The sequence below is a fragment of the Talpa occidentalis genome, unplaced genomic scaffold, assembly GCF_014898055.3.
Source record: "Talpa occidentalis isolate TD23 unplaced genomic scaffold, MPIMG_talOcc4v2.1 talOcc4.12, whole genome shotgun sequence".
Classification (NCBI taxonomy): Eukaryota; Metazoa; Chordata; class Mammalia; order Eulipotyphla; family Talpidae; genus Talpa; species Talpa occidentalis.
The window spans coordinates 78,606,421-78,631,332 of record NW_023601212.1 but is presented as its reverse complement, the minus strand read 5'-3'; the positions used below and the strand labels follow the sequence as shown (position 1 = coordinate 78,631,332).

The 24,912-nt window shown below is 50.4% G+C and overlaps 3 protein-coding genes and 1 non-coding gene across 4 annotated transcripts; 3 read left to right on the top strand and 1 right to left on the bottom strand.

The window, feature by feature from the left end:
- Positions 1–1,356: 1,356 nt before the first annotated feature.
- On the top strand, positions 1,357–5,087 carry VPS37D (VPS37D subunit of ESCRT-I). Its single transcript, XM_037506828.2, has 4 exons — positions 1,357–1,618; positions 2,975–3,146; positions 3,518–3,600; positions 4,012–5,087. Exons 1-4 carry the CDS (start codon positions 1,481–1,483, stop codon positions 4,372–4,374), a joined length of 756 nt encoding a protein of 251 aa, XP_037362725.1. The 5' UTR covers positions 1,357–1,480; the 3' UTR covers positions 4,375–5,087.
- Positions 5,088–7,926: 2,839 nt separating this feature from the next.
- Positions 7,927–12,306, bottom strand: DNAJC30 (DnaJ heat shock protein family (Hsp40) member C30). The gene has a single exon (XM_037506827.2). The coding sequence runs from the start codon at positions 12,304–12,306 to the stop codon at positions 11,626–11,628; it is 681 nt and encodes a 226-aa protein (XP_037362724.1). The 3' UTR covers positions 7,927–11,625.
- Positions 12,307–12,474: 168 nt separating this feature from the next.
- BUD23 (BUD23 rRNA methyltransferase and ribosome maturation factor) lies at positions 12,475–24,523 on the top strand. Its single transcript, XM_037506824.1, has 12 exons — positions 12,475–12,560; positions 12,651–12,688; positions 14,264–14,359; positions 14,451–14,533; positions 14,630–14,726; positions 17,017–17,113; positions 18,111–18,161; positions 18,902–18,987; positions 19,186–19,231; positions 19,348–19,406; positions 23,967–24,056; positions 24,212–24,523. The coding sequence occupies exons 1-12, from the start codon at positions 12,513–12,515 to the stop codon at positions 24,264–24,266; spliced, it is 846 nt and encodes a 281-aa protein (XP_037362721.1). The 5' UTR covers positions 12,475–12,512; the 3' UTR covers positions 24,267–24,523.
- LOC119242469 (small Cajal body-specific RNA 20) lies at positions 23,426–23,556 on the top strand. The gene has a single exon (XR_005124478.1). It is a non-coding gene; the product is annotated as a small Cajal body-specific RNA 20 (non-coding RNA).
- Positions 24,524–24,912: the final 389 nt, after the last annotated feature.

The following is a 24,912-nucleotide window of genomic DNA, read 5'->3' as shown; positions in this document are numbered from 1 at the left end:
TGTCAAGAAACCCATCTTGGGGCCTCCCCGGTGGCGCAGCGGTTGAGCGCTGGGTTGCGAAGCTGCCCGCGGCCTCTGCAGCACCGGTTCGATCCCCGGCTGCTCCCCTCAGCAGTGTACTTCGGTCCTTCTGCCTGCTCTGCTCCCCGCTCTGGCTCTGGTGAATTCTCTCGCCCTCCCGCGCTTCTGACTGTACCCAGTGCATGTATAAACAAAACAAACAAATAAATAAATAAAACATGCCTTTATTAAAAAAAATTTAAAAAAAAAAAAACCCATCTTGTCCAATTCCACCAATTTTGTCTCTTTCTCAGACATTTCCATCGTGCCCAGTGTGCTCTGATTGGATTAGGAAAGTCCTTGTTGGGTTCCTTGCCTTTGCCCCTCTGCCTTGGCTATGAATTTCACTATTTTCTCCTTTGACTTCAGAACTCCTCATCCTTCAAAACCCAGCTCAAATGTCACCTCCTCTGGGAAGCCTTTCTGATTTCTTTCTTAACAATGTGGCAAAATTGAACACACTCATTGCCATTTTAGGCAAGTGGCTTAATTTGCCTTTTTCGAGACAATGGCACTGGCCAAGGCTACTTGTGAAAACAAGGTGATATCCTCTGGTTCCACATGAGCATCATAGAGAGAGAGATCATGTGGTGACACCTGCCATTCTGTCTTGTACTAGAGTTAGCTGGGTGAAAATGTGACTCTGCCTTAATCCATGAACCCTCCAAGGGCAGGGACAATGCCCCCAGGGACCTAGCCTAGTGCCCAGCACAGGGAGGCTTCATGTGCTCTGGGGACACTGCACAGACCTGAAGAACTGCGACTGTCTGTCCCCATAATGTGATTGTGAAGAGGTGACATCATTCCTGTCAACCTTTTCCTCGTCTCTCCAATAACAATAACTCACATTAGGTATTCACTTATTACAGGCAAGGCAATCATATTCACGATCGCTAACCCTCACACTGTTCATCATCACCCCGTTTTACAGAAGAGAAAAATGAGGTCTAGGGGAAGGTGTTAGGAGTAGGGTAGAAGTTCCTGGAGCCCAGCCAAACTCAGAAATTTGTTGTGCGAATCCAAGGGGGGAAATGTGAAATAGCCCTGCAAATTGTAAACGCCTGGGGGCGTGGTGAAAGACAACCTGGCGAAGGGGTGCGCAGAGAGGAGGCCTCAGACGTCAGGCTCGCTATAGGAGGATGGTTTTTTCGGCGATCCGCGGCGGTGAGAGGCCCTGCGTGGGGTGGCAGGGCTCAGGCCTGGGTGGGAAGGGGTGCGGCCCGCCCCCTCCCCGCCCCACCCCCAGGCCCCTGTGCCGCGGCCCCTTTAAGAGCGGGCGGGGCGCCCCCTGGCGGCGGAGCGGTGCGCACGGCCGGAGCCGGAGCCGGATCCCGGAGCCGGAGCGGAGCGGAGCGGAGCCGGGGCGGAGCGGGCCGAGCGGGCCGAGCCAGCAGCCGAGCTGGGGGCGCGGGCGGGCGGCATGTACCGGGCCCGGGCGGCGCGGGCGGGGCCGGAGCCCGGCAGCCCGGGGCGCTTTGGGATCCTCAGCACCGGGCAGCTCCGGGACCTGCTTCAAGATGAGCCCAAGCTGGACCGGATCGTGCGGCTCAGCAGGAAGGTAGCTCGGGGGGCGCGGGCGGGGGGCGCGGGGGACGGGCCGCGGCCTGCCGGACCTGCCGACCGACTGAAGGGCCGCACGGGCCCGGCCGCTGGGCTGCTGGTGGGCGCGGGAGCCTGGCACGTACGAGTGGGCCCCGCGGAGCCGCCCCCGTGGGTGGGGGCTCCCGGAGCCGGCCTGGGGCTGGTGGGGTGCGGGAGACCCAGGGAGGTACTTGTGCACCCCCGGGATGGCCGCGAGGCGTGTCCTACAGCGGATGCTCCAGGGAGGTGTGTTCCGGGGGCCGGGGTAGGGGGGTGGCTGGGTGGCTATGTTGTGGGGGGCCCTGGCTCTCACACCCACGTTCTATAGGGCCAGAAAGGGGAGGCGCCTTCCATAGGGAAAACTAGGGGCCTGACACCTGGGGGAGACAGTTAGGGGGATGGTCGCATCCTGGGGCGCAAGAGGGGGCTTTGTGTCTTCCATTGGGGAGGGGTACTGAAAGCTGAGGTGTGTATTCCTTAGGCCACCATAAGAGAAAGTTGTATATTTCACAGGAGATAGGCCCGGGCTGCTTGTCTGTTGGGGAGCAAAAGGGAAAGTGTATGTTGGAGGGAGGCAGGCAGGAGGGGCATGTGCATCCTATAGGGGACAGATGGAGGGTAGTGTGTTCTCCAGGGGCAGGGAGGGGAGGCTTGGCCCTCCTAGAAACAGAAGGAAAAAGCATTCTCCAGGGCCAGGCAAAGCAAGGGATCTGCTTTCTGCAAAAGAAGGAAAGCTGGGAGCAGGTACTAGGGGATCAGGGAAGAAAAGGGGGTGTGTATTCCTTGGGGTGTGGGGTTTCCACTGGAGGGAAGGAGGAGGAATGAAGGGAAGAGAGGGTGACATGAGGATGCACTATGCAGGGACGGGGTGAAGACATCACTCTGGAGAGTTAGAGCTGGGGGTGGGAATGTTTTCAGCACAAACACCTGAGGAGGAAGCAGACAAAGGCCTGGAATGAGAGGAAGCTGCCCATGCATGGAAAATGGGACAGAAGAGGGAGGGGGACTCCTCAGGGACCTGAGCAGACATATTAATTGAAAAATTAAAAATTAACTAACATTTGTAGAGGCCTTCACAGTTTTCCTCACTTTAGTCTCACAACAACCTTATAAGGTAGATGTGGTTAGCTCACTTCGTAGAAGAGGAAACTAAGGCCGAGAGAGGGTGCTCGGGGCAAAGCTGGGTCTGGCCTGCAATCCTTCCACCTGTTGGCTTACCTCCAGCAGGTTGGGGTGTCTTCGGCTTGGCCCTTGAGCCCTGTGGCCCGGGTTGGTAGTAGGTGGATGTGGGCCGACTCCCTAAGTTGGCCTCTTGGCTCTTCTCTGCGGGCAGTTCCAGGGCCTGCAGCTGGAGCGCGAGGCATGCCTGGCCTCCAACTACGCACTAGCCAAGGAGAACCTGGCACTGCGGCCCCGCCTGGAGATGGGCCGGGCTGCCCTGGCCATCAAGTACCAGGAACTTCGAGAGGTGGCTGAGAGCTGTGCGGACAAGCTGCAGCGACTGGGTGAGGGGACATTTGGGAGAGCCGCCAGGGGTGGGGGCAGTTGGCCACTTCCCTATTGGCCTGGGGAAGCAAGCACTAGGCTATGAAGGGTGGGACCTGGGCAAGATGGAGGGTTGCTACTCCTGGAAAGCTGAGTTGGGAAGTAAGCAGAGCCAGGCTGGAAACACCCCAATACCCAAGGACCTGGGGTACTCCAGGTGACAAAGCCCCTACTTTTTTGCACTAGGACTGGGGGGGAGGTGCAACAAACTGATCACATGGGCATTGTGCAGATGAGGAAACTGAGGCTCCAGAGAGGGAGAGGGAAGCACAGACTCACACGCAGGCCCTGAGGGCAGGGGCTTTTCACTCTGTCCCTCTGTGGCCCTCAGAGGAAAGCATGCATCGCTGGAGCCCCCACTGCGCGCTGGGCTGGCTGCAGGCTGAGCTGGAAGAAGCTGAGCAGGAGGCTGAGGTGAGGGGAGGGGTGGCTGGGCCTGGGTCAGGGAGGGACACCCATCCTATCATCACCCCTTTTTCATTCTTCCATAGAGTTGCTGGGACAGACTTCTTGGCACTGGGTTGGGAACTCAGTGAGTGAAAGGAAGTAGGGGACAGGTCCTGGCCCTGGCCTTGATGAGAGACACCTAAAGTGTGTTCCCATCTCTGATCCAGCCTCATCTCCAGCAGGTTTGGTGTAGTAAAGAAATCAAGGCTTGAGTAGAGGACATTTGTCCGCAGTCACTCAGCAAGTCAGAGGCAGGTCAAGGCTGAAACTCAGGTGCCCCACCCACCAGTCGAGGGCTGGTCTTGTTGGAGAGGTTCAGGGTTGGGGGGGTGAGATCTTTGGTCATCCTCCCAAGCTGTCCCTTCTCTCCTGTCCCAGGAGCAGATGGAGCAGCTGCTGCTGGGGGAGCAGAGCCTGGAGGCCTTCCTGCCTGCTTTCCAGCGAGGGCGAGCCCTGGCCCACCTGAGGCGGACTCAGGCGGAGAAGTTGCAGGAGCTGCTGCGGCGCCGGGAAAGGTCTGCTCAGCCTGCCCCCACCGCCGCTGTGGATCCCCCCAGACCCTTCCCTGCTGCAGCTGTCCTGCCCACCGGGGCCTCCCGGGGGCCACCAGCAGTGCCCCGGAGCCTGCCCCCCTTGGACTCCCGCCCAGTGCCCCCTCTGAAGGGCTCCCCCGGGTGCCCCCTTGGCCCAGCCCCTCTGCTGAGCCCTCGGCCCTCGCAGCCAGAGCCGCCCCACCGGTAGGATCCAGGGTACGGCCCCCCAAAGGGGGGCCCAGACAAACTTGATAACGTGGCTCCTCCTCCTCCCCCACTGCCTGGGTGGGGGGAGGGGCAGGCCCCTCCCCCTGGCCTCAGGCAGGCCCTGGCCCTGGAGGCTGAGCTGGGGAGGAGGGTCACCTGGAAGATGCCCAGAGAGAGGGCCCTGGTGGGGTGGGCAGGGTGTTATGCCTCTAGTGCTGAGGAAACCCTGCCATTTTTTCTCCCTGGCTGGGGCCTCTCGGGTGATGGGACAGTCCCAATGAAAGAACTTTCCTCCTGGGGGCCTGGGAAGACGCCTGCTTCCTCCAAGGGGCCCAGCACCCTGCCACTCCATTGGGCGAGCACAATGCCACGGCTGACAGGAGTGTATTCCATCGTGTCCTGAGCGTACTTTTTCCCCAGTCCTGGGGTCCACCGCCTGGGAGCCAGGTGGTGAGGCCCCAGCTGTGGGGCTAGGGATATCATGGCTCTGGACCTACTATGTGCCCCCCTCATGCTCCAGACCCTGGGCAAGGTAGGCCAGGGGCTTCTGACCTGCAAGGTGGGAGTCGGCCATCCCCAGGAAAGAACCATTCTGTATTTTTCTGTCCCCGTCTCCTTAGAATGGAACCTTTTTGAGGGCAGGTCCTTGTCTTTGTATGTCTGTCCCTAGCCCCGCCTCCCAGGGGCCGTCAATAAATGTGATGATGAGGATGATGCTGCTGCCCCGACTCCTCTCTGCTCCCTCAACCAGCCACTCTGCTGTTACAGCCTCTACATCTCAGCTCCTGCACTTCCTACTCTTGAGATGCCCTCCCTCCCTCTCTGCCCATCCAAAGCCCAGCTGTCCTTCATATCCAGCACTGCTCCTGCCTCTTCCATGAAGCCTTCTCTGATTACCAACTGCAGGAGTCTTTCCTAACTCTTAAATTCCCAGCACTTCTGGCCAAAGCACACTGCTCCACCACTGTTCTACAATTGCCGCACCTGTATGCACCTTTCCCTGGGTTGCCCGTAAGCCCCATCAGGATGCTGCTGCTCCTTCTCTGGCCTGCCAAGTGACCACCCCCACTGAGTGAAGGAGGGGAGATCCCTTAGGGTTGCAGGTATCTATCTTCAGCTAGGGGGAAACACTAGGTGGCCAGCTGTGCTGATGAGTGTGGGACAAGAAGATGGGAGAGGAGGAACATGCCCTGGAACAGCTTAGGTCAAGTGTAATGAGATGTAGTTTGGCAGGGAGGCATGGAAGGTCCTGCCAGTAGGAGAGGACAGTCAGAGTGCTGTGGAAGCTAATGTGATCTTGGTCAATGTTAACAGGCTAGAACCATCTGGAAAGAAGGAGGTGCTGGGTTGTCTCTACTTTTCACTGAACTTTTACGCTGTGAGGTGATCCTCAAAACAGCACCTTTGGAATAATGATGATAAGAGAGGACTGGGACTCCCTCCAACAAGGAACTGTGGAGGGACCTGATTGAGATTCATGAATGGGTGATGTGTGGATCTCTACAGGATGGTTCACCAAGAGCTAGAGGTCAGAGCCTAGAAAAATGGGTGGAAACCATAGGAAGCCAGATTTTGGTTGACTATGAGGCTCTGAAGTCAGGGCTGCTTCAAAGGTAGAGGGTTCCCATCCTCCCATCCCCAAAGATGCTCGCATGAGCAATGCCTGAGCAACTTCATGGTGGGAGCTTAAGAGATTCTGGCAGGAGCTGGAAGTACTGCCCCATTTGAACTTTCACGTCCAGGCAGTCAGATTTACCTCTGACAGGGGCACAAGGCACCAAGTGCCCACCCCATCCACAATTGCCTTGATTCTTGTACTCAGCTCACTGCTAGCACTTGAGATGCTGGAGGTTGAGGGACACAGGAACCACAGTGTGCCTGCCTGAGATGACAAGACGGAGCAGCCCTAGAGACCTCCCACACTCTCAGCACCACCTGGGCTGAGAGCACAGACTGGGTATCTTTTACCCTGGCCTTGCATTCCTGGTTCATGCTTCCAGAGTGTTTTTCATTGTAACCAAAAGGAGAAAATGGACAAAGGTCGTTGGGCATGTCTGAGTCTTCCTCCACTGTCATGAATTGAGGAGCAGGCTCTAGGCAGAGGCTAATGTCCACAGCCTGGTTTATCCTCCCCTTCCGAGGACAGGCAAGAAGAGAAAGAAACCCAGGCAAGGGAGGAACCAAATGGGATCCTTCAAAAATCCTTCCACTCCCCTCACCTTCCTCTAAATGCTCAGATTGTTGAAGGGGACAGGAAACAAAGCCCGCAGTGTTTAGCTCCAGTCTGAAAAACACCTGAGGTCATGGTATAGACACCATGAGAGTGGAGTGGGCCTAGTTCTGGACCATGGGAAAGGTTTAGTTGGACGTTTAATAAACTTCATTAACGCTGCTGCTTGAAGGTACACAGAATGTTCTGGAAGGTCTTGTGCCTGAAACCCTCTAGAACTTTGTTTCCAGGTTCTAAGGCCCCAGGGATTGTTCCTGGCTATTGTCCTCTATGAGAGACAATAAACTTGAAGGTCTACATGAGTAAGTCCCACCTATTACAGACCACAAGTGCTTTAACAAACCCAAACAGAAAATGGTCCAAATAACAAAACTCCTACCCCATTTGAAAAAAAAAAAAAAACACAAAAAAACACCCAAAAAGTTACTGTCCCTCAAGAAAGTCTGTTATGGAGCTCTCTGCCTGCCTGTGACTATGCAGGTACCTCTCTTTTCCTAATAAGCCTGTCCTTTTAAAATGTAAAACAAACAAAAAACAAAACAACGAAGTCTGTTGTGTACACCTACTTATTTGAGAATCACTAGTTTCTGCTTATTTTCCTAAGCTTCCCCCCTTGTTTTCCAAATAGGAACTGACATTATGCATTTTTGTCAATCAAGGTTTACCAAGCTAAGTAGGCCTAAACAAAAATGGGCTTAAATCTTTACCACTGAATCATTTGGTAACTGCAAAGCCATGGCTAAGAACTTGCCCCTGACCCTAAGGCTAGAGACTCAAATGGTTTCCAAGAGATCAAGGTGGACTAGCTGCAGTGTTTACATCAATTTATATAAGGATTTTACACAAAAGACTGAGTGTAAGGATTGGCTTTACTATACTCTACCTGGCTCTGTCGAGGACCTTACCATGGCTGTAGCCTTTTCAAAAGATTCTTCTTATTCCACAATGCAAATAGGATTTACACTGCCTCCCTGCAAAAAGTGTGAGTTCTTGTAGCAGCATATGCTGTAGCCTAGGGACCTGCAAATTCAAATGTATATTGGGGTCACAAAGGGCACAGAGGTGCAAAGCCGTCTATTACCACAAAGAAATTCACCTTCCCCCATATTTCTGGAAATGCACGATCCTTTTGTTTTCTCTCGATAGACATGGGATAGAGATTTCTCTACTGTGGGCAAAATGATGCAAGTATGGGGCCTCCCCGGTGGCGCAGCGGTAGAGCGCTGGGTTGCGAAGCTGCCCGCGGCCTCTGCGGTGCCGGTTCAATCCCCGGCTGCTCCCCGGCCACCGGAGGAGGGTCCCACATGGCGCGCAGACCTCTCCTGCCGCCCGCTGTTCCCCTCAGCAGTGTACTTCGGTCCTTCTGCCTGCTCTGCCCCTCGCTCTGGCTCTGGTGAATTCTCTCACCCTCCCGCGCTTCTGACTGTACCCAGTGCATGTATAAACAAAACAAACAAGCAAACAAATAAATAAAGAAAAACATGCCTCTATTAAAAAAAAAAAAATCTTTAAAAAAATTAAAAAAAAAAAATGATGCAAGTATGTGAGTCAAGGTCTTTTACACTTTCCCTCTGTTGGTGGGAGTGCAGTGAATTGGGGAGCAATGTCCTGTCTCAAAGACAGATATTACTGCTACTTTCAGGTGCTAAAACATGCATATGAGTGAAGTTGATGGTAGTACAACTTGTCATTTCTTGAGAGAAGTCAGAAATCTACCTTTGAATGCAAAGTTTCCTAAGTTTTGAATGTTGGCTAGTTATTTTAAGACACGTGCTAGCCATTGCCAAACACCATGCAGGTTGTCTGTAGCCTGCGAACTGTGAACCTTGGTTCGTTCTTGGTTCTCCTCTTCTTTTGTCTGAGGGCAGTTCCCTCCCACAAATGACAGTGTGAACATTAAAGGGGTAAAAGTAGAATGGGAGGGCCAACCCACTTCAAGACTATTGACAGGACTCCAGATTCAGACAGCTCTAAGAGATAGGGTAAGAGAACTAGGTTCACTGAGACACTCTGACCTCAGGACAAATGATGATGAATCTTGCCAGGTGTGAGGGCCCAGCTGGGGCAGGTGAGGTGGGCCTCTCCCTGTGATCCTGTTCATGGGCAGGTGGCAGTGTGAAACCTCATCTCAGGGTGGAGGAACTGAAAGGAGACGAAGACCAGGTTAGAGCTCACTTTTCTAGTGCACTGAACTCGAGAGTGAAGTTGCACTGACCAGCTGTCACTTCTCTCTGCCTCCCTTCATAGTGTCTAGTGACCTCCAGGAAGCCTGAAGTTCTGAGAAAGTTTCCCCCATGCCCCAACATTTCCCCCAAATTGACTGGTGGCCACTCATGTGGGCTTCACCCATCGTGCATTAGCCTCAAACTGTGGCCATAATAATGAGCCATACATGGAGTCAATAACGAGTGGACATTGGCCTAAGGTAGGCTGTTCTCCTTCATCCTGGCTCAGGCTGGTGCCATTTCAGAGGGCAAGGTGCACTCAGTGAGTGAAATGTCAGAACCTCTGAAACAAGAAATCCTACTCCTGTAGCACTGGGATCTATGTAACCCAGAAATAAAGGGCAACAGAGTGGGGAAAGCAGTTTGGCTCAGGGGAAATAAAAGTCCTGATCAAATCCAAAGGCAGTGTCGCAATTGCCTAGATATGTATACCTGTGATTCCTGCCATGTCGGGGTCTTCCCCTTTAGATCCAGGCATGCTGCTCACTCAGTTGGTACTTTGCTTGTACCCCACTCCGTTCCTACCCTGGGGCAGGGTGGGCCCCCTTCGTCCCAATCGCTGAGTCCAGGTTCAAACTTCTAGGGAGTTTTGTTTTTGTTTGTGATCAAAAGGAGAAAAGGGACTAAGGCTAAGCGTGCTTGAACCTTTCTTCACAATCATGAATTGGGGAACAACCCCCACAAGGTTGGGGCTAATGTCCACAGCTTGGTTCAGCCTCTCCTCCTAAGAGCAGGTAAGAGGCAGAGAAAGGGAACACCTAGGACAATCCCCAGTGTGTGGCGGGAGGATGGGAGAAGGGAGAAACGTTACCATGGAGTCAGTCTTTCGGAAAGCCTCTTCCACATCTTCCCTGCCAGGAAGAGCCTAGAGTCAGTTTTAGGGAACATAGGGAATGGGTCTCTCAGAGGTTAGTTCTGGCTTAAAGAAAAGCCTAAGGAGAGGCACAGAGTTGAAAGGCTAGTCAACTTCGAAAACCCTGCTTTTAGTTGCATGGAAAGTTCTGTTATGTTACAGATGTTTCACACAGTCTGGACCCCCTATCCTTCTGCCAACCTTCTGGCACTCTCTATGTACTTTCAGGTTCTAGGGTCCTAGGGAAGGTTCTTGGCTGTGATCTTCACTGAGAAATTTGAGAAAGATCCCAGCTATTATAGACCACGAATGCTTTTACAAACTAAATGCAAAAGAACCCGGCCTCTTTTGATAGACACTTTGATAGAACATTCAGTTATACCCCAACTGCTTGGGAGAGGATTAGTTTCCGTACATTTTACTCAGCTTCACTTTCTATAGTTTATATTCTAAGACATAACATTAAATGTTCTTTTTGAAAGTACATTATTTCCTCCCCCCAACTGAGCCCAGGATGTCTAAACCAGGGTGTGCTTAAATCGTTATGACTAAATTGTATGGTCACTGCAAAGCTGTGCCCACAAGTTTGCTCCAGACTGTTAAAGGTAGAGAATCAAATGGCTTCCGAGAGATTCATGTTGAGCTAGTTGTGCGTTTACCCCAATTTATACAAAGTATTAAGTACGGGAATTGATGGAATATGCCAAAGCACCTCTGGCTTTGTTTAGACCTGACCCTTAGGCCTTCATCCTTGTGTTAGATTTCTTGCAAAAGTCTTCCTACTCCACAGCCTTACGCTCAGCTACAGCCGTACAATGTCACAGCCAGCCCACTCCCTACATGTAGTAACTACGGGAGTTGAGAGTCTGTCTACTACAGCTCTAGCCAAGTTCATGACTAACATGAATTAGAAAAAGAAAAAATGAATCTAATTCCACCATGTGCCTTCTGCCTGTTCCTCAGTGGTCCTACTGAGGAGTAATCTACTCCACACTCCCCAAGTTGCCCACAGCATCAAGCAACTTGGTTTCAAGGACGTGACTTATGGGGCCTGCGATAAGCACTGTAGCTAAACAGAAGATGGGTCACACTTAAACTCCCACTTTACTGTTCTATTTCTGGGAGGGGTGGGTGGGCTGCATTTAGTAATGGGTTGGCTGGCAAAAGGATAAACTTGGCTCTACTAGCATCATATTTTAGGTGTTGATTAACAATAATAATCATAAAGTGTGAAACACTTAGAAAGCAATGATGTGCTTCACTGGTATCATGCCCACAGTAAATTCTTCAAGGTCACACATGAGATAAGTATGGGCTCGGGCACACTCATCCTTATACTAGCCCACTTTGCTTTCCCACTACTACATGCAACCAACAGAAACAGGGGGTGGGGCCTGGGGCGGACCACAGAAGAATGGCAAGGTTTCCACAAATCACATTCATATTCTACATTAGGTCTCACCTGTGGCTTGGGAAACTCACAGAAAGACAAGGGAGGTGCAACCCAGAATTTTTCTTTTGGCAGCCAACAATTGGTCACATTGCACGTTTCAAGGCTACAGAGGAACCCCACGGTACAATTTGGGGCAGGAGCACACACCTCTTGCTCAGAGCTTTACAATAAAGCCAGACCATGTGTTCCAGAAACTGACAACATCGGGAAACCAACATCTGGGAGTGGCCCCAGAAAACCCTTCAATCTCGGGTTTTCAGGGCTGTTCATCATGGGGCCTCTTTCTTAGACATCGGAAAGCTTCCTTTTCTGGAGCATAGGGGAGGGTTGTGCAGGTCAACGGCCAAGTTGGACAGGTGGGGAAGAACAGAAGAGCAGTTCCTTCTTCGGACCCCAGAAGAGGTAGACTATGGAAGGCAAAAGGTTCCAGGGACTGGAAAGGCCATTTTCTGGAGGCTGGCTGGGGCTGCTCCCCTTGCCTCCTCTCTCCGTTAAAAACGAAAGCCGACGAGGATGAAGAGTGTGAGGAGAAGGAAAACGAAAGCTGTGTCCCGGGTCTCGTCCCACTGGAAGCCCTTCTTGGCCCGCTCCTCCTGCTGCTTGCGAAGGGCTTCACGCCGGGCCCTCTGGCGCCGTTCGCGCTCTAGCTGTTCTCCGTAGTGCGCCTGGTAAAAGGCGTCGAAGTCGAAGATGGTGCGGCTGGCGCCCGGTGCGGTCTGACCTCCGCTGGGGCGGCGAGAGGCGGGCGGCCGCGCGGAGGGCGAACCCGGGTCGGCGGCGGGCGTCTTGGTGGGGCGGACGCCTGGTCCGCGCATGTCTTCGTCGCTGAGCAGGCCGCGGTCATACTTGCGACGCAGGGTGGCACTGCCCAGCACCACGTAGGCCTGAGAGATGCGCGTGAAGCGCTCCGCGGCTTCGGCGCTCCCGGAGTTGCGGTCCGGGTGGTAGAGGAAGCTCTGCCGGTAGTAGGCGGCCTTGATTTGCGCCTGCGTGGCTGTGGAGGGGACGCCAAGTAGCTCGTAGAGCGCCGTGCGCGAGTAGGGGCCGTCGCCCCGGGAGTACGTCCTCGCTTCGAGGCCCAGGCCCGGCGCCGGCATTCGCGGAGCCCCCCGGGCCTGCCACAGTCTCCACAGTAACAGCCGCGGCCACCTCGGATCGCTCTTGGCTGCCATCTTGAATGATACGGTGGGCGGTGCGAGGTGAACTGGCCAATCGAAGGTGCGCGCTGGCCCCAGCGGGCGGGTCCTCTAGCCAATGGAGTGAAAAGGCAGGCGGGGAGAGGGGCGGAGCATGCGTAATTTGAGAGCGTCGCGGAGTCGATGACATAAAAGCCGGACTCGTGGGACGCCGCCGCCACAAGGGCTCCTGGAGTGTGCCGATGGCGTGTCGCGGGCGGAGACCGGAGCACGGCGGCCCCCCGGAGCTGGTGAGACCTGCAGTCTGCGGGCACCCCTCTTTCCTCTTAGAGGAAATCCTCATCTTTAATCACTCCCGTTTTTCTTTCTATTTTCCCTAGTTTTATGACAAGAATGAAGCCCGGAAATACGTGCGCAAGTGAGGGGAGCCTGGATGTGGCGCGGCGTCGGGGTCGGGAACCGGCGAGTGGCCCAGATTGCGGGCTTTGCTTGGAAAGCACACAGAATTTTGGGGGTGGGAGAAGGAAAGGACCCGGGTCGAGCCCACTTCTTCTGATAAAGTCATCGTTAAGCAAACCGCCAAACCTTCTGGGCCTCAGAAGTTAGAATTAAAATGGGAGTGAACACACCTATTTTTTCTGGGTTGTTTTCAAAGTTGAATGACAACTCGTGTTAAGCATGGGGCGAATCAGTCAGGAGGCAGTGGGTACGTGTAAGGGGGTAGTGCTATTGGGGGGAAGGAAATGTTACCCATAGAATGCTTGCTGTGTGTAGCTGTTTACATTACCTCACTAAATTCCCCCGACAACTGGCAGTATAGTATAACTCCGAAGTTATTTCACAGGTGAAGGCTGGAGCCAGGACTTACAAGCCGACCCTTGCTCATACACCTCTCTGTAGAAGATTCCACAGATAACTGTTTTCGTTCAAGTTAGAGTTCAAGACAAAATCTCTAACCCTAGCGTCATTATGTTGCAGATAAAAACTTTTCCAGTGTGCAGAGCCCTGTATTAGGCATTTTGAAAACATTTATGTATGATCCTTTCTTTTCATCTTGGAAAAAACAGATATACTCTAGACTTACTCTGTTCAGTATGGTAACCAGTAACCATCAGCCATTAGTTGGGATGACTTAGTGTGAAGAAAATATGAAATATCTTAGTCATCATTTAAAAATATTGATTTTGTGTTGAAATGATATTTAGAACATATTGGGTTGTAAAATGTTACTAGGTATTTTGGGGTTAGCCATTAGTTTTATGCACTTAATTTCTTCTTAGTGATGGCTATTTGAAAGTCCTATGTGACTTGTGTTTTATTCCTCTTGGATAGCATTGCTAGAGATTTTTGTTGTGCATCACTGATTCTTACAAGAGTAACTGTGATGGGTAATTCTTTCAGAAAAAATGTTCTTAAGTAATATAACAGCAAAGGCTGATAGCCAATGGCTGGCCTCTCTAGTGGCACAAGGGGTTGACCGCAGCGCTGTGAAGCTGTCCGCAGCCTTTGCAGTGCCGGTTCAATCCCCGGCCTGCCGGGGAGCAACCCACATGGCGCAGCAGAACTCTCTTTACTCGCCCGCTGCTCCCTTCAGCAGTGTACTTTGGTTCGTCTGCCTGTTCTGTTCCCCACTCTGTCTCTGGTGAATCCTCTCACCTCCCATACCTCTGGCCTGTACCTGTTCTTGTAATCATTTAAAAAAAAAAAAAAAAAGCCAGTGGCTGGTCATTAGCTAAATGATCACTTAGCTTCATGTGAGCTTTATAGCTGTGTCATTAAAATATATGTCAAACAAAATAACATGTTGCTGAATTATCTGGACTTTTGGTATCACTTTTAAATACTTGTAGTTGACTTGGTTAACCAGGAAAGAGTACTCCAGGATGCCTGTTCCTTTTCTCGTCTTTGGCTTTTTTTTGTTTTTGTTTTTGCTCTGGAGGAAGTTTTAGTCCAGGAACCCGTTACACACTACCTGGTGTTTTTGCCTTCCCAGCTCACGGATTATTGATGTCCAGACCAAGATGGCGGGGCGAGCACTGGAGCTCCTTAATCTGCCTGAGGGTCAACCCTGTTACCTTTTGGATATTGGGTGAGATCCTCGCCTTCAGTTCAGATTGTCCAAGTGGTGGAATGTCTTTGCTATCACACTGTTGAGTCCATTTTTTGATTGTGTCTTCCAGCTGTGGTTCTGGTCTGAGTGGAGATTATCTCTCAGATGAGGGGCACTATTGGGTGGGTATTGACATCAGCCCTGCCATGCTGGGTAAGTATGTCCTGTTCGGCACTGGGGTAAATTATCCTCTTTGAGTTTGGAGCAGCTATGCATGTCTATTTTCCTGACATATTTTCTCCAACATAGATGCAGCCTTGGACCGAGACACGGAGGGAGACCTGCTTTTGGGGGACATGGGCCAAGGCATTCCATTCAAACCGGGCTCCTTTGATGGTTGTATCAGGTAAGAATCTTTACAGCCTGCTTTTAGTCCTATCGACCAATGCTTCTGAAACATGGCTGTGCTGCAAAGTCAAACTTGATACTAAGAGTATACACCTCGCAGAACAAGGCCGAAAAAGGTTTATTTGTTTTTATATTTCAAATCTGTTGACTCCTGTGATTATCTTGCACTCCCAGGTTTAGACTTCATTGGGTATAGATTCTCTATATGTTTTATGGTGTGTGTGGGGGTGGTGGTGGGGGTGAGGGTGGTGGTAATTTTCTGAGCCTCTGGGAGCCATTTTGTGGGCCCCAGCAGCCATTTTGTTGACCTCAGCAGCAGTTTCGTTGTGCCCAGCAGCCATCTTGTTGGCTTTAGCAGCTGTCTCGTTGTGCTCAGCAGCCATCTTGTTGCCTTCTTTTTGAAGTGCTCTGTCGTGGAGAATGGCGCAGATTGTTCCAATCTCCTCAGTGGCATAGGAGTCCATTCTAGGTCATCAGAGCCAGGTTTTAAGTGTTTAGTTAGTACTTTGATAATGGATCTTACAACATTGAAATTACTGTTACATATGTGAAGTTCTTTGTCTCCTTTGGGCTCTTTTTGATGGGATGGAGGTAGGAAGTAGGAGAAGAAGTCATAGTTTAATCCCTTGGAGGGAGACCTTCTGTGGTCATAGGTTGAGTAGTAGCATGCAGATGTAGAATAGGGAGCTGAGTGAGTAGTAAAAATTTGGGTTTGAAGAGTTTTCTGCTTGGGTGTAAGGGATTAGTTTATATCTGGGAAAATGAGGGGAAAAAAGAAACATTTCCTAGCATAGCAGTTGGTTTCTGTAGGTTAGTGAGGTGTTCTTAACTGCAGAAAAAAGGCCAGCAGTGTGGTCTGTATGTTTTAGGAATAATTATTTTTTAGTTTGTTTTTAAGAGGAGAGATGGTGTGACAAATTTTTTTTTTTTTTTTAAGGATTTGCTTATTTATTTATACAAGCACTGGGTACAGTCAGAAGCGCGGGAGGGTGAGAGAATTCACCAGAGCCAGAGCAGGGAGCAGAGCAGGCAGAAGGACCGAAGTACACTGCTGAGGGGAGCAGCGGGCGGCAGGAGAGGTCTGCGTGCCATGTGGGACCCTCCTCCAGTGGCCGGGGAGCAGCCGGGGATCAAACCGGCGCCGCAGAGGCTGCGGGCAGCTTCGCAACCCAGCGCTCAATCGCTGCACCACCGGGGAGGCCCTGACAAACTTTTTAAAAAACATTTGTTATATGTAAGACATTGTACAAGGTGCTGTGGAGTTCGGAAGTGAAACATGGTCCCTGTTTTTAAGTCTCCCCATGATTGGTTAGGTGCTATAAGAGGTAGACCATTCAACTAACACCAGGCTGAAGGTATGCACTAGGGAGTCATGGGACTCACCAGAGCTGTGAAGATAAGCAGGAGAACACAGGGTAGCCTTGAAAAGGAGAAAGGGTAGCGGTTGGGTCTTAAAAGACTGGGAGGAATTTGGATAGTCAAGGACAAGCTTTCTGAGTGAAGCACCAGTGTGCACAAAGGCACAAAAGTGGAGGAGGAAAGGAGTTGGACAGAAAGTAGGGATGAATGAGAGATTTTGTGGAGCATGAGATTGCGTGGCCTTGGTTTCTAGAAGACTTTTCATACCATCCTAAAGTTTGGGCTTCATTCACTTGGGAGCTGGGGAGTAACAAGGTCAGGTCTGTGTTTTAGACAGATTATTTAGGAGAAGAGAGAGGAGAAAAAAGTTAGGTTGTTGAAGCAATCAAGGCAGTAATGAGATTAGGGTAGTGGTGGAGGAAAGTAAAAGCTGGGAGAGGCAGTGGGAGACAAAGAGTTTGGGTTTCTGTGGATATGTGTGCACAGCGATGAGGGAGGGAATGCCAGAAAGAAGGCTTTAACTCCTTGTGATTTGAAGTCTGAGGATAGTGAACACCATTAACAGGTACAGCTGGAAGAGATGATTCAGGGGAGTGAATGAATGACTTTATACAGTACTATAAAGCATGTTTCCCTTGATCAGAGGGAGAGAATTAAGGGGTTGGTGGCAGAGACAGCCATGACATGCTGAGTAATTGTAAACTTGAGATGCATGTAGAAACAAGCTTTCTTTGGACTGGCAGCATAACACTGACTGTGCATCCTGTTTTGGTCCATTGTGTAGAGTAGTAACCTGGAGTGAGCCTGTGCATCCCAAAAAGGGAGTTTTGGGCAGGAGTGCTTTACCTGGGATGTCTGGTGTCAGTCTTGAAGAGGCAGGGCGAGCAATATGTTGGTCCCTTTCCTGACTAGCTCCCTTCTCTTTTTAGCATTTCTGCTGTACAATGGCTCTGTAATGCCAACAAGAAGTCTGACAATCCTGCAAAACGCCTGTACTGCTTTTTTTCTTCACTTTATTCTGTTCTGGTGAGTATGAAATCTCCCCAGCTGTCTGTCTGTCTATCTTTTCTTGCCTGGCAGATAGAATGTGAAGTAGAGCTGTCCCAGGGGAAGGTCATTCAGATGGGGCTGAGCATTGGGTGGCGGGCTCCTATTGTGGTTGACATCTGTCCAGGTCCTTGGCCTAAATAAGAGACTCAGTGGGCTGACAATCCCTAATATAATGCATGCTAGTCTGAGACCAAGTTCCTATGTCCACAATGCTTAGTTTTAATCAGAAATTAGTCTGGGGACATGGACTCAGAGTGAGGCCAGGGACCTTGTACCCAGGTCATAGAGGACCTACCTTCTAGAGTGTCTTCCAAATACCCTCTGTATCCCATCTCCCAACCAATGCCTCTTCAGATGAGGAGCAGGGTGGTCTTGTCTCTATAATCAATGTGTTACCATCATTTATTATGATTAGATGATAGTTTGCGATTCTAATTCCTAAATGAGTTCTGCTGTTTTGAAAGATTCAGCTGTTTCTTGGTCCCCTTAGCCTCCCCACCTCACCTGTTTTCCAAGGGTAGATTGTTCCTGCAGGTAGCTGGTTGGTCTTATGCATTACGTGGTTTCTCTCCCACTCATGTACCAGAGTTGATCCTGAAATTCTGAGGGCCTTCCTGTTTGCCTTCTCTGCTGAGATGCTATTCCCTTTCATGTTTCAGTTGCCAGCTCCCCGCTCCATTCAGACCTCAGCTCAAAGTGTCCCTCAGAGAGAGGCCTCCTTGAACCAAAAGTAAAATCTGTCACTTACCATCCCTTTACTTTTTGGTAGTGATTATTTATAGTCATCACTACTGTAAATTAAACTGCCTCCCCCATAAAAATGTGAGTTCCAAAAGTTCCAGGGCTCTTTCATTCCTGGCTGTTTCTCTAGTCCTAAGAACAGTGTCTTACACCATTCTGGAAACTCAAATAATTTGTCAACAAGGAAGAGTGTCTGACATAATTGTAAGAGCCGTGTTTTTGTTGCTTGCAGGTCCATGGAGCCCGAGCTGTCCTGCAGCTGTACCCTGAGAACTCAGAGCAGGTGAGCCCTTGGCTACCAGAGGTGCAGGGAGGAATGGAACCCAGAAAGATAAATTATCTTACTCCTCTCACCTGCCTCCTGCTTTTGGGAAGTGTCTGAAAAGGACCTTATGCTGACTGGTGGGAAAGGAGGGAGTAAGAATCCAAGAGTGGTCCTTGTGGCTCTTGATGGCATGTTCTATGACCTGACATCCTAAGGAAGAGCAGTGGTGTCTGTAGGGGTGGGGTAGGAGGGCATTTGTCTTCTCTTGATGGATAAATGGTATTACAGATGATAGGAAATTGGTAATTTCCATAACCAAATAAATAAATGGGGGTGGAGGGTGAAAATATCAACAGTTGTTTCTGTGGAGTGTAATGCAAGAGGAATGAGGGGAAGTAGGCAGAGACACGGACAGACAAATGGTCAGCTGTCTCTGACTAATAACGTGAATGGGTTTGCCTCCTACTTGCTGGTCATTCATTTCCTGAGCTTTAACAGAGGAGATGGCTCCCTGAGCTAAAAAGTGAGAACTAGGGGAATTGCACATTCTATATAACTCCCCTGAGGGAGATGTTTGCCACAGCCGCTTATAGCCTGCACTTTGCTCTGTGTCACTTTTGAGGACTTAGATTTGGGACCAATCTGATACAGAAGACCTTCAATTTTCCCAGGCTGGGTCTGTGCTGGGAACAGACTGGCTTCTGAAGGGGCCCGGAGTGGGAAGCTGTCTTACTGACTCACTGCCTTTCTCTCCTCAGTTGGAGCTGATCACTACCCAAGCCATCAAGGCTGGTTTCACTGGTGGTGTGGTGGTGGACTTCCCCAACAGCGCCAAAGCAAAGAAGTAAGTGCCGGGCGCTGGTGTGCTGCCTGTGTCATGGCAGGGAGGGTGGCCATGTGGTTCTTGCAGAGCGCAGGTCAATGACAAGTCAACCAGAGTAGTGCCGGGTTGGGTAACGTCACTTTCTGCACCTGTTTATTAATGGTAGAAAGGCTGAGGACTTGTCACATCCAGCCCTCACTCTGCTCTCTATTGTTTCAGGTTCTACCTCTGTCTGTTTTCTGGGCCTTCGACTTTTCTGCCAAAGGTGAGGGACCCTGAGTTTGCAGGCACATGTCTTTTGGGACTGAACCTGGTACCTGTGGGAGGGCTCAGGGATTGAAAGATCTTCAGTGAGATCTAAGAGCACTTTGGTTTCTGTAGGGGCTGAGTGAGATTACGGACGAAGAGGATGCCCAGGAGTCCACTTTCACAAATGAGAGGTAAAGCAATTCCTCAGCCGTGCCTAAGGTGTGGGTCTGCCCCACCAGGTTCACCAGACATGGCAGAAGCAAAGTGGCAGTGGCAAGACTGTTCCATTTCTCTCTGCTTCTCCAAGTCTTTCCAGTTCAGATGCAGCAGTAATAATACTGAGGTGGTGATGGAACTGGGGAGCCACTTGGGACTATGCTTGCTCCTTCTTCAGGCTTGGGTGACTGATGGCCTTCTGGACACTGGTGGCAGCAATGTAGTCTTAACCACTTCCTCTCTGCTGTCACCCTTTCTATGCCTGGTAAGCTGTCTTCTCCCTGCCTCTTGGCTGCTGTGGCTCTCCCCTTTCTTGCATTCTCTCTGGTCTCTTAGCTCACTCCCATCAGCATACAAACATGACATAGTCTCCCATTTTAAGATCCTCCCTTGACCCCACAGTAGCGTCTACTTACTTACACCCCTGTATTCCCTTCCCCCATTATGGCTTCCCTTTATAAGGGCACTCTTCATACCTACTCTTGTTTCCTCCCCTGCCATTCTCCAGTTCTCTTCCCTGGCTCATGCTGTCTCATCACAACTGTTCTTTGTCAAGGCTACCACCAAATCTTCCCTGCCAAATCTTTGGTCACTTCTGAAACTTTCCCCCGCCCCTTCTCTGTCCTCATCTTAACTTGCCTGTTCTGTAGGTACTGACTCTGACTGACATTTCTTCCCTTAACACTTTGCTCAGTTGGCCCTCTACCCTCTATCTTGGTTTTCTCTTAATCTCACTGGCTGTTCTTTCTCAGTCCTCCCTGAAGGCTGCTTCTGTTGGGAGGCACAGCCTGGACGCCATCTCCATCTGTGCTGCCTTGAACATCAGCTACAGGTTCATCACTCCCAGATTTATATCCTTGATTTCAACACCATCTCTGATTACCGAATCACCTTCTAAATTCTGTACCTGCACTTTCACAGATGTGGAATATACTCTCCCAAACCTGTCTCCTTTCTTTATCAATCTATCATTCCTGTCTTCCTTATATCTGACGTCTAGTCAGTCTGGTCCATCAGCGAGTCCAGCTGCTCTACTGTCAGTGTATATCCTGATTCTAACCCTGTTCCCTACTCCCACCTGGTCTCAGTCACTACAGCCCTTTCCTGGGTTACTAAAGAGCTACCTCATTTGTCTCCCCACTTGCAGTCTTTTTTTTTTTTAAGATTCATTCATTCATTTATATAAGCACTGCGTACAGTCAGAAGTGTGGGAGGGTGAGAGAATTCACCAGAGCGGGGAACAGAACAGGCAGACTGATGAAGTACACTGCTGAGGGGAGCAGTGGGCGGCAGGAGAGGTCTGCACGCCATGAGGGACCCTCACTGGTGGCCAGGGATCAAACCAGTGCTGCAGAGGCTGCGGGCAGCTTCGCAACCCAGCGCTCAACCGCTGCGTCACCAGGGAGGCCCCCTCCCCACTTGCAGTCTTTGCCTCGTTCAGTTTATTTCCTGCGCAACAGCAAGATTATTTGCATTTCATTTAATTTTTTAAAAATGTAAGTCGTGTCTTCCGTTTTTCTTTCTTTTTTTTTTTAAAAGATTTATTTATGCATATAAGAACTGGGGTACAGGCCAGAGGTGTGGGGGGTGAGAGGATCACCAGAGACAGAGTGGGGAACAGAACAAGCAGACTGACTGAAATACACTGCTGAGGTGTGCGCGGGCAAGACAGGAGGGTCTGCTGCGCCATGTGGGTTGCTCCCTGGCCGGCCGGAATGGAACTCGTGCTGCAGAGGCTGTGGATTGCTTCATAGTGCTGTGCTTAACCCCTTGCACCACCAGGGAAGCCAGTGTCTTAACCTGTTGAGTTCTTTATTTTCTTTAACACCTTTCTTGCTCTAAATCATGTATTTGTTTACTTGGTTATTATTTGTATCCCCAACTAGAATGAAAACTTGGTAAGGATTGGTATATCCAATATCAAAAGACTCTTATTAGTAAAAGGTACTTGATATTTATTGAATGAATAATTAATAATAAGGTAGTTAAGGAGTAGATTATTTCTTAGTTCTGATTAATATGAGGGAAAAATCTCAAAGACCTTTAAGACATTCATTCTCTGTCCATTTTTCCTCTTGAGTTTCGAAGACCCATTGGAGAAAATCATTAATGTTCCATGTGTCCGTCATGAATTTATACCATCTGACTCCTTGGCCTCTTACCCCCGATCCCCAGGTCCTCTCAACTTCTTCAGCCCCATTCCCCTTGGGGATTTGGGGGCTTTTCTACATGTTTTCTGCTATAAGGCCCCTATTACTTGCTCCCACTTGACAGAGGAATTACAAGTTTTGTAACTCCCTCCTTCCATCTTAGGATCTCTCTTGTCCTCATTCTGGTGTCTACAGACGATTTGTCCTAACTGTAAACTTGGGTAAGTTGTGTAATCTGAGCATTCATTTTTCATCTACTTTAAAAGGAGGGTAGGCCTCCCCGTCGGCTCAGCAGGTTGAGCGCAGCACTGTGACGCTGTCTGCAGCCTCTGCGGCCTGATTCGATTCCCAGCCGGCCAGGGAGATTCCCATATGGCGGGGCAGATCTCTCCTGTCTCTCCTGCTGCTCCCCGCTCTGTCTCTGGTGAATCTTCTCACCCTTCTGCGCCTCTAGCCTGTACCCCAGTTCTTATATAAAAATAAACCTTTTAAATAAATAAATAAAAGGGGGGGTAATACCCTCACTTGGGCAGTGTGTTGAGTAGCGAGCCTATGTGTACAGGGCTCAGCACAGTGCCTGGCGCAGGCTGTGTCTTCCTGGGTCTGCAGGCTCTTTCTATTCAAGTTCTCAGATTTGTGGAGGGGTGGGGAGGAGGCTCGTGTCTGTTGGAAGGATAATCAGAGTATTGTCACATCTGTCTAGTGTCACTCGGGCCACATATTATAAATGAACAGATGAAGAACTTTTTTTTTTAAACGTTATCTAATTTTTTACTTTTGCATCTTTGTTTTACCTGTGCACTCCTTAATCCTTGCCACCTGCCTGGCCCTTCACCCTTCCACTCCTAATCTGCTTGCAAAAGACCCATTCTACCTGTGGCATTTGCCATGCTAAACCACTTTTTTGTGTGTGTGTGTGTGGGACCCTCGCCGATGGCCAGGGAACAAACCTGTGCTGCAGAGGTTGCGGGCAGCCTCGCAGCCCAGCGCTCAAATCGCTGCACCACCAGGGGAGGCCCTGACCACTTCTCTTATGGCACCTGTCATCTAGGGCACCCATTATTGTCACTTGTCTCCTTCATTTCCCCCGATCACTCCTCCCTGTTGTTTCTTCTGTGGTTCACATCTTGCTCCCCAGCTGGCCCTCACAGATTCCCAGGGATTAGTCTTCCCCTATCTCCAGCCCCCAGTTGCAACTGCCTTCTGCTTTGCTCCTGGCATGTCAGGCTGCTGCCTCCACATTGTGGGCCCTTTTAAATTTTCATGAACCACTTCCTTTATACACACCAAGACCATGTTGTGCCATCATTCCCTTGGTAAAAAGTTCACTTGATTCTTTACTACTTCCTGAAGGGAAAACATACTCCTTGCTGGCATTCACAGCATCCAGCTGGCCCTCCCACCTTCTTATACCCGTGACCCCACATACCCAGGGCTCGCCTGTCCTTTAACATTCCCCTTCGCTCTTCTCATAGTGCCTCATTTTCACTTAGTACTTCTTGCCTAGAAGGTGGGGACCTTCTGTGTGTGTGTTGGTTGCCCTTTTGTTTTCCCTACACCTGTGCTTTTCTTTTTCTCAGCATTTCCTTAGCTGCTCCTGGGCCACTTGGCATTTACTTTTCCCAGTGTGGGTTGTCTCTGCCACGGCCTGGTCACTGACTCTTCATGGGCAAGTCAGGTTTATACCTATTTTGTGACATCTGTGGGCTGGCCATGTCAGTGCCCATGAAAGGTGCTTGCTTGGGTGGCAGGCAGCCTCCACAGTGAGAGTCATGTTGGAAACACTTTGATCCCAATTGCCAGGTGGGGCTGTGGCTTGGGGTCCCAGGTTTTCCCTGTTCTAGGGCCTCTCTCCCATGGGGCTGTGGGGTTCCCTTTTCTCCTCAGCCAGGGCTAGAGGCCAAGATCAGCCCTTGAGGGTCTTTGTCGGGACTGCCACAAGCTGGGCAGCCTTGTTTTCCTACCTCAGACAGTTGTAATCACCTTTGCCAGGCTAGGGCTTTTAGTGGGAGCAGTGGGCATGGGACCTCAGGCTTTCCGTGGATCCTGTCAGACTTGTGAGCTGATCCTGGCCTAGATTGTCTGCAAAATGGCTTGGCCCCTGCTTGCTACACAGGCAGGATATATGTATAACAACAAATGGTCACATACCATAAAAATGCCTATGAGCATTTAGAAGTGGGCTTCTTACCTAGCTTCTCTCTAAACATTGGCTTTGCCCGCAGTGCATATTACCAGGAATGGGGATGTCCAGAGGTGGGAACTTCTGTTGTAAAAGAGGCGCCTGAGGTCACCTCACTCAGGGAAACTCACCGTTTTTCCTACCTGAATTAACTTGGTGCCTGCCAGACAGTTCCATCCGACCCGTAACTGTCTCCTGCACAGGATCCCATACAGGATTGCAAGGCGCGGGGTGGTGAGGAAGAGCCGGGAGTGGGTGCTGGAGAAGAAGGCGCGCCGCAGGCGTCAGGGCAAGTGAGTACCTGGACTGGGAACAGGCTGGTAGGAGGCGGGTAGAGGAAGGTTTGTGGCTACCGAGGACTCAGCTACGTTTGAAGGGGTCCCAGGGGTCTTTGTTCTTTTTTCTGAGACTGTTCCTCCTACCTGTTGATTTTTTTTTTTTGTTACAGGGAAGTCAGACCTGACACTCAGTACACTGGCCGCAAGCGCAAGCCCCGCTTCTGAGCAGGCAGTTGAAGCCAATGGGACCGCCTGGGGTTCGCAGTTGTGAGCTGTGGCCTCCAGCCTAGGCGCCTGCCTCTGGGAAGTTTCTATGTTGACGCGCCTACTTCAACTCATAGTGTTTTAGAAAAGTTCTATAAAGCTCTAAAAATATTTTCTTTACTAAAGTTATAAAGCATCTTACATTTTGTTCTAAAAGCAATAAACCACTTTCTGTGGAACTCTTGACGCCAGCATTTTCTAGCTCTTTGATCCTAAACAAATTTCTCAAGTTCCTTTCTTGGTGGGGGCTACTATTTGATTCCTGAGGTAGAAGTAGGTTTACAGAACTTCAATGTTTAGAGCAGTCTTTTAGCCTGCAAGACTAACACATTCCTTTAACTTATGTAACACTTGACAAAGTTGGAAAGGATGAGCAGGATGGAGTGTATCTGGGATCTTAAGCATGAGGCACTGCCCAGCATGAGGCACCCACTGGTCTGAAGGTATTTTCCAGCCCAAAGGCCCTCAGCTGTATCAGTAGCTGCTAACCAGCCCAGCACCTGTCACCTGCTCAGTTATTAGTTGTCAGAAGGGCAGGTCCTGTACAGGGGTTCGGGGGACTCACAGGCTGATAGGAAGAGGGGAGCCAAAGGTCGTTTTCAACTTC